The 13366-nt window shown below is 41.8% G+C and overlaps 1 protein-coding gene across 1 annotated transcript in view; it reads left to right on the top strand.

Moving 5' to 3' along the window:
* Positions 1-9960, top strand: part of ptpn1 (protein tyrosine phosphatase non-receptor type 1) — a 74204-nt gene extending 64244 nt beyond the window's left edge. The window contains exon 9 of the mRNA XM_041224538.1: positions 4654-9960. Within this exon, the coding sequence (XP_041080472.1) occupies positions 4654-4870 (217 nt within the window). The 3' untranslated portion in view covers positions 4871-9960. The remainder of the gene's footprint in view (positions 1-4653) is intronic.
* The last annotated feature ends 3406 nt before the right edge of the window (positions 9961-13366 follow it).

The following is a 13366-nucleotide window of genomic DNA, read 5'->3' as shown; positions in this document are numbered from 1 at the left end:
CCATGTCCTAGGAAACATGGGATTTCATTTTAAATCATATCTGGTTCTACTTTAGGTTAAAGGAAGCTTTCCGTTTCTATACCTGTTCTCAGGATATGTGTTACACTTCCTGGGTCATTTCACCTCCGTTGTCTTCTGGGTCATGTTACTGGCTGAAAGTAACTGAAAGTAACAATAGTTTATTACAACATGTTCTTTCAAAACTGGACATTTGATTGCTTGAAGAAATGGAAGTACACAACTTATAAATAATGGAAGTTTTCATGGTCGCTTTAAAGGAATGAGCTATGAAGATAGGTTAAACTGAATTTATTACCCTACACAAAGAACAACGAAGAGGGGCTTTATTGAAGAGCATTTAAATATTGAAATTAGTTAAGTTAATCCCAACCAATACTTTTAACCCTTTGTGGTGGTCCAATGTCGGACCCTGTCCGACATCATCGAAAAGACATAAAGTCTAGTAGTTTTTTCCCCGGAAAAAGCCGAGAAAACCATTCAATGGCTGAGTGAGAGCAATAGGAGCTGAATGAAACAAATAAAAAAAAGGGCTGTGTGAGCAGTAGCCCTAGCAGCTGCGCCATACAGAGATAAGCAGACATAAACAAAGGAGGTAGCTGCTTCCGCATCCAGAGCTCAAAGAATATCACAGACATTTGCAGAGCTTATTGAGATATTATAGTAATAAAATACTGACTTGGAACGCATTATTGAGGAGTTTGGTGATAAAAAGAGAGGATTTATCAGTATGCACGTCTATACAGAGGTATGTGAAAAATACAGTGAACATGGGGTGGGGCTTGGCTGGAGATGCAGTACTGATGTTGCTTAGCATTGCAATGCCCTTTAAACCAGTTTTACTTTGGGGGGAGGGGGGGGGGGGGGATATTTTAAACAGCGCGTGTGAAAATAAATTGGACCTGATGTGCCTGACAGGCGCTGAATAAATGGACCGCAAAGGGTTAAGTGCAGTACTGAAACCAGGTCCAATAGCACAGTTGGAAATTAAGACTTGGCACAGAGGGTAGGAGACTCTTCACACAGAGTGGCGAGTTACCTAGTCAGAACAAGGTGTTACGATCAGTCAGCTGGTAGGAACCAGACAAGCATTGATGGGCCTTGCCTTAATAAAAAAAATAAGAGAACCATTAAAGAAGCTAGCAAGTGTAATTAACCTGTAACTGTGAACACACTGGCCGTCAGGCAGGAATCTCATGATCGATGTGAAGTCAGGCAAGTCAATGCAGTGAGAACAGCACAGGATGAGAGACAGGTACAGAAGTACAGGATGAGGACAGGGTGAGACAGGTACAGAAGTACAAGATGAGGACAGGGTGAGAGACAGGTACAGAAGTACAAGATGAGGACAGGGTGAGAGACAGGTATAGAAGTACAAGATGAGGACAGGGTGAGAGACAGGTACAGAAGTACAAGATGAGGACAGGGTGAGAGACAGGTACAGAAGTATAAGATGAGGACAGGGTGAGAGACAGGTACAGAAGTACAAGATGAGGACAGGGAGAGACAAGTACAGAAGTATAAGATGATGAGGACAGGTAGACAGAAGTACAAGATGAGGACAGGGTGAGAGACAAGTACAGAAGTATAAGATGATGAGGACAGGGTGAGACAGGTACAGAAGTACAAGATGAGGACAGGGTGAGAGACAGGTACAGAAGTATAAGATGATGAGGACAGGATGAGACAGGTACAGAAGTACAAGATGAGGACAGGGTGAGAGACAGGTACAGAAGTATAAGATGATGAGGACAGGATGAGACAGGTACAGAAGTACAAGATGAGGACAGGGTGAGAGACAGGTACAGAAGTATAAGATGATGAGGACAGGGTGAGAGACAGGTACAGAAGTATAAGATGATGAGACAGGTACAGAAGTACAAGATGAGGACAGGGTGAGAGACAGGTACAGAAGTACAAGATGAGGATGGTGAGAGACAGGTACAAGATGAGGACAGGGTGAGAGACAGGTACAGAAGTATAAGATGATGAGGACAGGATGAGACAGGTACAGAAGTACAAGATGAGGACAGGTTGAGAGATGGGTACAGAAGTACAAGAGTGGTTCAGTGGCATGCCTTGATTTAGTCTTTTCAAATAACGAAACAGAATAACTAAAACAGAGGTCAGAGAACCACTAGCAAACTCAGACCACAACATTGTCTCATTTTGAAGTGCTTTTACAAACCCCAAAAGTAATGACTAAAACTAAGGATTACAATTTTAGAAAAGCAAACTATAAAGGTTTATAAACACTTAAAAATTGATCAGTTGATCCTACAGGTCAGTTCTTTTTAAAACAAGACAAAGTTAAACTGGCTTCTGTGCAAATCTGCAGTGTCACACCAACCAGAGACTAACAGAAGTAGATTGGAGTAAAATAGAGAAAACATCCACAGAAAAAGGCTGTTCTTCAAAAATGTAGTACTAGAGGCGCAAAACAATTACATCCCTAAAGTAGACAAATCTAAATGTAAAACTGAATTGCCAAAATGGTTTAATAGATCAATTAAAAACAAAAAAAAAAAAATTTAGCGAAAAAAGGCACTTTACAGAGCGTTTAACAGGGACCAAAAACAAAGTACACAGAAAGAGTACACGGAACTGCAGTTAGAAAGGCCAAGAGAGAAATAGAAATGAACATTGCTAAGGGGGCTAAAACCAATTCCAAAATGTTTTTCCAATATTACAGCAGCAAGCGAACATTCTAAGAGGAGGTAAAATGTCTAAGAGATACAAAAGGCAAAATCATAGATGGAAAAAAAAAAAGAAATGAAAAAAGTTATTTATAAACCGCTAAGATCATGCAGCAGTCTCTTGACACAGGAGTTGTTCCGACAGACTGGAAAATTGCAAATTTAATACCGATCCACAAAAAGGGAAACAAAACTGAACCAGGTAACTACAGACCAGTAAGCCTGACTTCTATTATATGCAGACTTATGGAAACTATAATAAGAGCCAAAATGGAAAATTATACTGATACTGAAATTAGAAGGAATCTATGAAAAAGACCTAGAGTTTTTGTTGACTCAAATGTCTTCGTCTAGACAACGTGGGGAAGTATATAAAAGACCAACAAGATGCTCGGATACATTGTGAAAAGTGTTGAATTTAAATCATCTGTAAAATGCATTAGTAAGACCTCATCTTGAATATTGTGTTCAGTTCTGGTCTCCTCGCTACAAAAAGGATATTGAAAGAGTACAAAAAAGAGCTACCAGAAAAAAAGAATTGAATCTGTTGAGTCTTGAACAAAGAAGACTACGTGGCGACCTAATTCAAGCATTCAAAATTCTAAAAGGTATTGACAATGTCGACCCAAGGGGCTTTTGTGACCTTAAAAAAGAAACAAGGACCAGGGTTCACAAATGGAGATTAGACAAAGGGGCATTCAGAACAGAAAATAGGAGGCACTTTTTTACACAGAGAATCTTGAGGGTCTGGAATCAACTCCCCAGTAATGTTGTTGAAGCTGACGCCCTGGGATCTTTCAAGAAGCTGCTTGATGAGATTCTGGGATCAATAAGCTACTAACAACCAAACAAGCAAGATGGGCCGAATGGCATCCTCTCGTTTGTAAACTTTCTTATTTTCTTATGTATGAAACCCACACTGAGACCTGACTGAACCAGCGTGCATTATTATTATTATTATTATTATTATTATTATTATTATTATTATTATTATTATTATTATTTTGATTTATTTAATTATTTATTTGGCAGACTCCTTTATCCATGGTGACTACAAGTGTTACAGGGCAGTACATGGTTACAATGCAAGCTTCATATTTAAATACAGTATACTTTACAGAAAGTGCAAATAATAATAACAAATACAATAACTAAATTTGAACTAGGATGCAACAAGTTAGTATTACCAGAAGTTATAGCTACAATTACATATTCGTAGTGCACGGATAGTGCTGCATTAGTTGAGGATCCAATAATGGTGCTGAGGTCAGGGAAGCCCATTGCAGAGGAGGAGGGGTAGATCAAGAGAATCTAAACAGATGGGTCTCGAGGAGGCAATCAGCAATCCTGACATACTCCGGTAGCTGGTTCCACAACAGAGAGGTTAGGAAAGAGAAGGAGCAGGCAAGACAGGAGGGGAGTAGAGAAAAGGCATGACCTGTAGAGGAGGAGCAGAGCGGACGACAGGGGGTGTAGGGAGACACAGGATTGTAGGTAGGAGGGGCCAGTGAGAGCAGTAGCAAGAATAAGGGTCTTTCTCCTACATTTGTCTTTCCCTTATTTTGAGCTGCCTTGGGCTTGTCTCGAGAACTCGAAGTGGCGGGACTGAACCGCCATCTTGCATTTAAATCATGCGAGAACACTGCCAGCCCCACTTGCACTAAGTGTCAAGCAGGTGCGACTGTGATTGGCACAGTGCAAAAGTCAAGTGATTTGAATGGAACAAGAAGACTGAGTTCTGGCAATTTGTGTTCTCCATGCAAGCGCAAAGCAGGTGAAGGCAGATTTAGAAAAAAATGATTCAGTATGGAGTAACAGAGCCATTCGCAATAATTGCATGCATCATAACAAGGCAATTGGGTGACATTTGAGACTACTTGCTCTGAAAGATAAGGAGTGTAATTAAAATAAGTGTAATATGACCTTCCTCTGTGTGCAGCCACAGTGAGGAGCCCGTGGTGAGGAGGAGAGCTGTGGGAGAGACCGCCACCCAGCTGGACGAAAGGGCCAATCGAGGGCAGGGGAAGGAGGAGGAGGCAGAACTAGAGGAGGACGACAGCCCGCTGGGTGCTTGGAAGCCTCTGCTGGTCAACATGTGCGTGTGCAGCGCTCTGGCCCTGGCTGTGTACGTCTGTTACCGGTCCTGTTTCCACTGACCTCGTAAAGCAAGGGCTGAAGAGCCAGCAAGCCAATTTGGATCCTCTCACCAGCTCAGGAGGTGGGACTTGAACCTGGAGCACCAATCGCGGAGCTCCGCGTTCTCATTTTTGTCTGAATGCAAGGAAGGGTTTAGTCCCCGGTCAGTCCCGGGAGCTATCTGTTCTAAAACCTCAGGGCCTCAGCTACAGGACACACACCGTTAAATACAAAAAACAAACAATAAAAAAATACAAGCAGATTATTTTACTTGCTTTTCATCGCTTTGTGTAAGAGAGTGTATATGTATGTATGTACATGTCTGTGTGTGTGTGTGTGTGTGTGTATATATATATAAAATGCCATTTTATAATTGACATTTAAGACCATACCCCTATCATTCTGTACTGAAATTTCATTTATCTGCAAATTACACTCATTGAATTAAAGCTTTTTTTTTTATACAAGATTATGAAATTACTTTTAATTTTTTGCTTTTTTATTGTAAATTGTTGGGTTCTAGATTTTGGTGCCTGTAAGAAGGCATGGGGCACTGGAGACGAGAACCTTTCCTGCTTTGGAAACCTGCACTTGATGGGGAGGTGAAAACATACTTCTCTTTATTCATAGCTGTAGCTGACTCCTGTTTTATTAAGTTGTCAGTACTGTACCAGGTACTAAGCTGAAGCCAACAAACTCCTTTCTGCTTGTGACCTGAGGTGAATTTTTGTGTTTCTTGCCCTGTTAAGGTAGAAAGCTGTGTCGTCTGTCTCGGAGTGTACCAATTGCTTACCTTCAGCCTGAGGAGAATTCGCTTTACTGCAGACAGATTGGTAACAAAGTGTGAAACTTCTAGCATACAGCATCCTCCGGCGACAGGAACATAGCACCACTTTAGTGCTTATTCAATGTGATGACTGTGTGGATGTGTTGTGGTCAGTCTGAGTGTGTATCTGCTTATTCAATGTGATCACTGTGTGGATGTGTTGTGGTCAGTTTGAGTGTGTATATGCTTATTCAATGTGATGACTGTGGATGTGTTGTGGTCAGTCTGAGTGTGTATCTGCTTATTTAATGTGATCGCTGTGTGGATGTGTTGTGGTCAGTTGTGTATCTGCTTATTCAATGTGATGACTGTGTGGATGTGTTGTGGTCAGTCTCAGTGTATCAGGGGAATGTCCTCCCCTGCCTGTATTAATGAGTATGGCTGTAGATCACAGGGATCTCATTTTTCATGCTGATGGTTTTTCTAGTTGTGGATTTCCAGCAGCAGGGCTGATGTGTGGTTCTGTGTGTTTTCAGCTTTAACTCTGTTCCAGTTCACTCTCCTACAGGCATACCCACTGGACCTGCCTTTATAATATTGACATGTCACAGTAGTGATTAAAATGGGAAAAGACCAGAAAGAGGCATTTGTATCTTACACAGTTAGGATCTTTGTCCTAAAGAGCAATAAGCTTCCAATGTCATTTTACTGACTTGCCTTTTTGTGATCGCTGAGTGTGGTTCTAGATTCTGTATATTCAGTTACCAGTGGTTCTAGATTATGAAGATCCAGTTACTGATGGTTCTAGATTCAGTTACCATTTTCTTTGCCCTTACCTGACTTGGAGTGTGTTGGAGAATTCTAACTGCCTAGCACTGACTCCCTTATTCCATTCAAACCATTAGTTAAGATTCTCTAGACAAGCTCACAGACTGGTGGACAGATAAAGATTTAGATGAAACTCAATATGGCACAACAGAACCACTCTGAATGATCGCAAGCATCATGACAAGGCAAGGGAAAGGTGAAACACATACACTGACATGGCATTTCATGTAATACATGTATTGTTAATAGCACTGCTTGTGCCCTTCTCCCTCAGGAAGTTCTGTCGCACACCTTTTCTGTCCACGTTCATCTGCTTCTAAAATAGAGCCATGCTACTCTCCCACAACACGGGCTGAATCAAGCTGTTCTGATGCCAAGTTTACGAGTGTTACATGGCACAGAACCCCCAACAGCATCTCTATGGGCAAATTGATTGTCTCCAGGAAGAGTGAGGAACGTCTCCATAGTAGGGCACTGATCCTTCTTTGCTTTACAACAACAGGCTTAAAAAAGGAAGCCAAAAGAATAAAAACAAGGGACCTGGGAGTCCTGACAGGGAACAACTTGCTTACCTTTAAAACCTCAACACTAAGCAGAGAACACAAGCTTTCAGCCAACAGGATTGCATATTTGCAAATGATTTGTGCTCAAGCAATGAAATGTTTCTCCTGATAGCAGATCTAACAGAAAATCCAGTGCAACCATCATTCCAGTATCAGACCTAACAATGGAAAACCCAGCACAGCCATCATTCCAGTACCAGATCTAACAATGGAAAACCCAGCGCAGCCATTATTCCAGTAGCTGATCTAACAATGGAAAACCCAGCGCAACTATCATTGGAATCACAAGAGTGTTTTACAATTTTCACCGTCAGAAATGAAATATTTAGTATGGAGGTTGTTTTGTCTTTAAGAAAACTATCCGAGGATATTTTCAGTGAAGTCTTGTCACGCTCTTATTTTCAATGTGTTGAATCCAGGCCCACTTGTGCAATTTATTTTTTTAAGGTCATGATTCCTACATCAGTGGCATCTTTAAACAACTTCAATCTTGGATATGTTTAGCTTGTGAAATGTGATGAATATTAAACATGGATGCACAGAAATGAAATACACCTTACGGTAGTTCCATTCCAATATATAAATGTTCTTTTAGGCCATCTCTCTTTTAGGGATTATTTCCATCACTTGTGCCTGGATGATTTGCACTGCAGCTGTAGTGTGCTGTTTCCTAATATTCAATATGTCAACCCACATGCTATTAGTGGGGTTTATGTAGGCTTCAATTACACTTTCCTGGCAGGATGTTGTAAACAGCTGATCGGAGCATCACACTGCAAGGGCTGCTGGAGTTCTTGATCCCTGTGAAGCTCTTCAAGCAGCAGCAGCATTTCTCTTGTGGGTATGTAAAGGGTACGAGGCTCAGTCCCTGTAACAAGGTCTGCATGTTGTCTGTGCTGGACATGGCTAACCTGTTTATGTAGAAAGGTCTGGCTTTTATTCAACTTTGACGGGGCAGAGGCAATGCAATGTTATAGAAATGAAGGTGGTATAGTATAGACTGCGCCTGTATGGCAAAGTGTTTCTGCTGAAGGTGTGGTTGAAGCAAATGGAAACCACACTGAACTGCCTGGGACTGAAACTAAAGAATGATGGCAGATTGGGTCACTATGGTCCACAAGTTGTGTTAACAGTAACTTTTGTTCAACGTTCTGTTTTGTGACCTTGTAAACAACACAGTACTAACATCAAACCACAAATGTTCCTCTTTGCTTCTTTCAGACTAAGATAAAAGTGACTGAGAATCTCTGCTTCTGATTTCCTGCACATGTCAGGGTTTCAAACACTGGAAACCAGTTTGTATCGTATTAGTATTGTAATGACTCCAACGCTCGAGTTATCTGCCATTTTTAATTGATTAATTAATTACAATTCCTTTCTGAAGAAAAAACAGAAGGCTAATCTTAAGTGCCGGGACTGACCTTCCTCATTCAAATTATAAGACCTTTAAACTCTGCTAGTCCCACCTGCTCTCAATACAGTCATCCGTTGCCTAGCTGACCAGAATAAGGGTGGGTGTGTAAGAAGTTGGATGACTGAATCCTTTATACACAGCTGTAACAATTTACTATATTAACACAATTGTTTTGAGATTCAGCTTTTATTAGGAGCTCCCCTAAATCCCTTGTTTAGAAAGATACAAGGTATTAACGCTTGTGACAGGGTAGCCATCTACTGTGGGGGTGCATGCATTCGCTACTGAGTGACAGGGGGGAGATCGAGACGGAGGATGAAGTTGATACGCACCCCCTGCCCTACAGGAGGCTTACATGACGCTACCAGCAATGGCAGCTTTTGATCATGGTGGATAAACGGTTAGAGTGAATACACAACCGATTACTGTATATTCAGACAGAGAAGGTGGGCCTGGCAGAGATGAAATATCACAGTGCCTCAGTTGGTGCCTGATAGTTAGATTTCTGCAGGCAAGCTCAAAGGCAGGTTTGGAGAAAAAAATGAATAGAACCCAGTGTGAACCCAAAAATCAAAAAAAGAACCCAGAGTGACTCAGTGATTCCAAACACCATAAAAGAGCAAGGGAAATGTAAAATCCAATTCAAATGACATCGAAACTACAAAAGCTGCACTACAATGTGATGAGTTCATGTTCGCTAGTCAGCAGCAAAGCGCAGGAAATCTCGTTCACTGTCTGAATCCCTTTGTTCAGTTACACTTTTCATTAAGACTCGAAAGCGATTCCTTACACTTTGTCACTCTGTGAATCTCAACAGAAATTCAGTGAAATTCAGCCTCTTATGCTCGTGGCTGTGTGAGAATGCGTCCTGTCTCTCTTGTGCGCTGCGGGTTGTGTGAATGCGTCCTCTCTCTTATGCTCTGCGGGCTGCATGAACGCGTCCTGTCTCTTGTACTCTGCGGGCTGTGTGAATGCGTCCTGTCTCTCTTGTACTCTGTGGGCTGTGTAAATGCATCTCATCTCTCGTGCTCTTCGGGCTGTGTGAATGCGTACTGTCTCTCTTGTGCTCTTTGGGCTGTGTGAATGTGTCCTGTCTCTTTTGTGCTCTGAGGGCTGTATGAATGCTTCCTGTCTCTTGTACTCTGCGGGCTGAGTGAATGCATCCTGTGTCTCTCATGCTCTTCGGGCTGTGTGAATGCGTCCTGTGTCTCTTGTGCTCTTTGGGCTGTGTGAATGCGTCCTGTCTCTCATGTGCTCTTCGGGCTGTGTGAATGCGTCCTGTCTCTCTTCTGCTCTGCGGCTGTGAATTCTCCTCAGGCTACCCTTTGGGTTTGCGATTGCTGGGCAGTCACGGACCCCAAGTTGTCTGGAGTTTCCCCATTCTGTATATGTAAACAACCTCCTTTATTATTATTATTATTATTATTATTAGTATTATTGCTATTTTGTCCTTTTTTCCGATTTCATACAGGACTTCATTCTGACTGAATTCTGCACTAAGGCTGTCGGGTAATAAAATAATTTGTCTCAGCAAAGCAAGTTTTAGTGTCCGCTGTTGCTTATTGTGTCAATTATTTTAGTTTATTAAAAAGGTCTGCATTAGGCTTGGGCTTAATTAATTAATTATAAACTTCTGGGTTCGCTGCCACCGATGTGACGACTGCACAGCCTGCCAGACAGCCCTGTGGGCCTTTGCAGCAATTCCCAGTTAGTGCCCAAGGCCCCTTCCTGTCTGAGAGCGGCAATCGCTGTGGAACTGCTGTTCTGACAGGCCCCAGATGCAAGGACGTTACCTCTCGGCCCCAAGTATGCTGGTCAGTTACAAGACCAGATGGACGCAGCCCACTAGTTCGCCAGAGGGAGAAGGGACAGCACTTTGAAGGGGGGGGGGGAGGTTGTGGGGTCTACTATGGGCCCAAAAAGAGGAAAGGTCGCTGCCCTACCCTGTTCTCAAGAGCCTTGGCAAAGTGGTATATTGGGTAAAACTACCCCCTGCTGGCTCTGCACAGAGACCGGCTCGCCCACTATGACTGGTGAGTCACAAGCTGCTGTATTGTCCCCTGATCAGCCTTGGGCATGTTTGATTAATTTAATATATCAGGATGTCCATGCTGGATAGATGTTTTAGAGTTAGGTTAAAAAAAGTTTTGCGTTTTTAAAGAATAAATTCATAAAAACAAAAGACCAGACCAGACTGCAGGAGCATGATTTTGGGAATAGGCACAATCAACAATGAAAGGAGGTCAAGGATGGAACTGTATTGTTTTCAATTCATTTTTAAGAAGTGATCTGGATTTTGTCATGATGGGTGAACATAAATTATTACACCGTAAAGAAATGTGTTCATTTTTTTTGCATTTTTTATAAAATACCACTTTTACATTAGTAGAGTTATTCAAAATACAGTTGACCTCCTAGTATTAGTGTCAGTTTGCACATTTTCACTACATTGATGATTTTATTTAGACACACAGCTGGGGTTTTATTGTGCTAAGTATAGGTGGTTAAAGGGTTTATGGTGGCATGTGTTCTGTGTGGAATATTTTCGATATTTTTTTAAACGTATTTGTGGACAAACCTTTTTTTTATCTGAAAATACTGAAAACTACTTATTTTGTAACATGCATATTTATGCTAAGCTATTAGCCTTTCAAGACACATTTCTTTCTGTAATATTAAGCAAATTACAGTTTATGGATTTGAACTGCAGCATATATGTGTGAGTATGCAATGGTTTTAAAACTCTTGGATTGTTTTCCTTTGTAGCTGCTGTGTTTTAAGGTCTAGAAGCAAGATCTCTATATCAAATTAAATGCAACAACATTTTCTTTTCATATGGTTAAGGTATCTAATAAAAAACTATCAGGGAGTTTCTTGACTCGAACAAACCCTGTGATGATTCGTCTCGATCAAAACGTGCGACTACTCGACTCGAGCATACTCTGTGACTACTTGAATCTTACCCCCTCTGTGACTCTACTTGACTCCAGTCACAATTTTTATAACTCAATTATGTCACTGGGGCAGGAGCGTCCAGACAACGGGTAACATGGACTGTACGAGAGACTGGGGAGAGTGGTTGGATTGTACTTTAAAATATTAAGTTTGAGTGACTGTGGGAGCGTGTAAGGCTGTGTCTACAGAATGTGTGGCAAGTTTGTGTTTATTCTCTCCTACTTGGGTGCCGTCTTGATTAGCCCGCTCACAGCTGTTATCCAGTGTGTGTGTGTGTGTGTGTGTGAGTGAGAGAGCGGAGTGACCAGAGCCAATTGCATGCTACATGTGGAATAGACCAATGGAGTGGGGCATGGGTGGAGTTAGTTATAAAAATGGACACTGCACTGCCAGCTACAATTTTTTTTTCCCTCAGGTATAGCCTTCTATAAATAGTTGTGCCGTAAAACTGATGTGTTCAACAACACTACTAAAGTGAAGCAGTGTTTTGTTTTTTGCTTTTGAATCCCCAGGGCCGGAATTTGGTGGTAGGCTATTGAAATAAACAGAGAATGTGAGATAATTTGTACAAAAACAATGTAATAACCAAGAATCTAGACTCCACTTAAAGATTCTTAAACTAGTGTTGTCTCTGACACTGCCATTAACCCTTTAAGGACATGATGGTGTAACAAGATCATACTGAAGTGCTGTTCTGGGCTGTGATTGGGAAAATATGATTGGGTAAAAAACGTTTCTTTGACTTGCTGGGCCACCATACTTGGCAGTACAGCTTATTAATGCATTTTGGCTAGGGGAGGGACTGAATTCACTGCCTGAATGTTTGTTTTTTCATGTGACGTCACCAAGACGGGCATTTCATTTTTAAAGGGCAAAGACATTTCACAGCAGCACACAGAGACAAAACATGATAACTGAACTTGTCTATAGTGAAGAACACAGAATCACTGCAAATCTGATGTATTTGACTAATCGTTATATAACATTTATTTTTAAAGTTGTAGTCAAATGCTTAAATGGAAATCTCTTGGCACAATCCTGGGCTGCCCCTGACTGTCATAAGTCAGTGGTTTAGGCTGTCTTCTTTCTCTGCTGGGGTAGTTCTCCTGGGAGGAGAATAGGGTTTTTCTTCTAAGTCTCTGTGGTCAATTAAACTTGCTCCTGGATCAGGTATGTTCACCTCCTCAACTGTTGGTCTGGTTCCATTTCCAAATCAGCAGGTGTCCCGTGTTAGCTCTGTGTCCATGACTAAATACTACCCAGCTTAAACGGAACCTGGTTTGCATGCAAATTCCTCCGCTTCAGGAGTTAGCTGATTGCTGGCATGGCTGGGGGTGATGTGCGGTTCTAGTTGATGATAAATCCCCACCAATCACCCTCTTCCAAGTCACTCTCAGCTTCACTTACAGCATGCCTTGGGGCTTGTGTCTTCTCACCGGCCTTGTTCCAATGACTTTCTTTGTTTTACTTGGAAGGGGCTCATCAACAAGCAGGAAATCAAAAGGTAACAACATGTTTCTATGCATCATTCTGGGTCTACCAGCACCCATTTGACTTATATTGACTTATACTGGCGTGTCCTTGTGTTTATTTTGGGTAACAATATGAACACTCTTCCCAATAAGCTCGAAGCTTTCCAGGCCCACTCCTCTCATTCAAATTTCTGACCAGGACTCTGCTCCCAGGGAATGACTCTGCACCTTAAGCTTTTCTGTCATAGTATTCCTTGCCTTTTTCACCTTCTCTCAGTGCTGTTTTGGGCTCTATCTGATATTCTCCTCCACTTCTCCATGTAGTCTTCATGTGTGTCTCATTTTTCTGACGATGTCAATGGGAAGCCTGGGTGCTCTTCCAAATAATAGAAGGGTGACAATCTTAAGGGCTTGCTACACGTACAGTTGTAAGCACACACCATTTAGCAAGAGAACCCTTCCAATTGGCTTTGGCATCTTCCGGGAGGGTCCTTAGTGTACTCAGGAGAGTTCTGTTC

The sequence above is a fragment of the Polyodon spathula genome, chromosome 23 (genome assembly GCF_017654505.1).
Source record: "Polyodon spathula isolate WHYD16114869_AA chromosome 23, ASM1765450v1, whole genome shotgun sequence".
In the NCBI taxonomy this organism is placed as follows: Eukaryota; Metazoa; Chordata; class Actinopteri; order Acipenseriformes; family Polyodontidae; genus Polyodon; species Polyodon spathula.
Note: the sequence above shows the minus strand (reverse complement) of the source record. Positions and strands in the feature narration are given on the sequence as shown.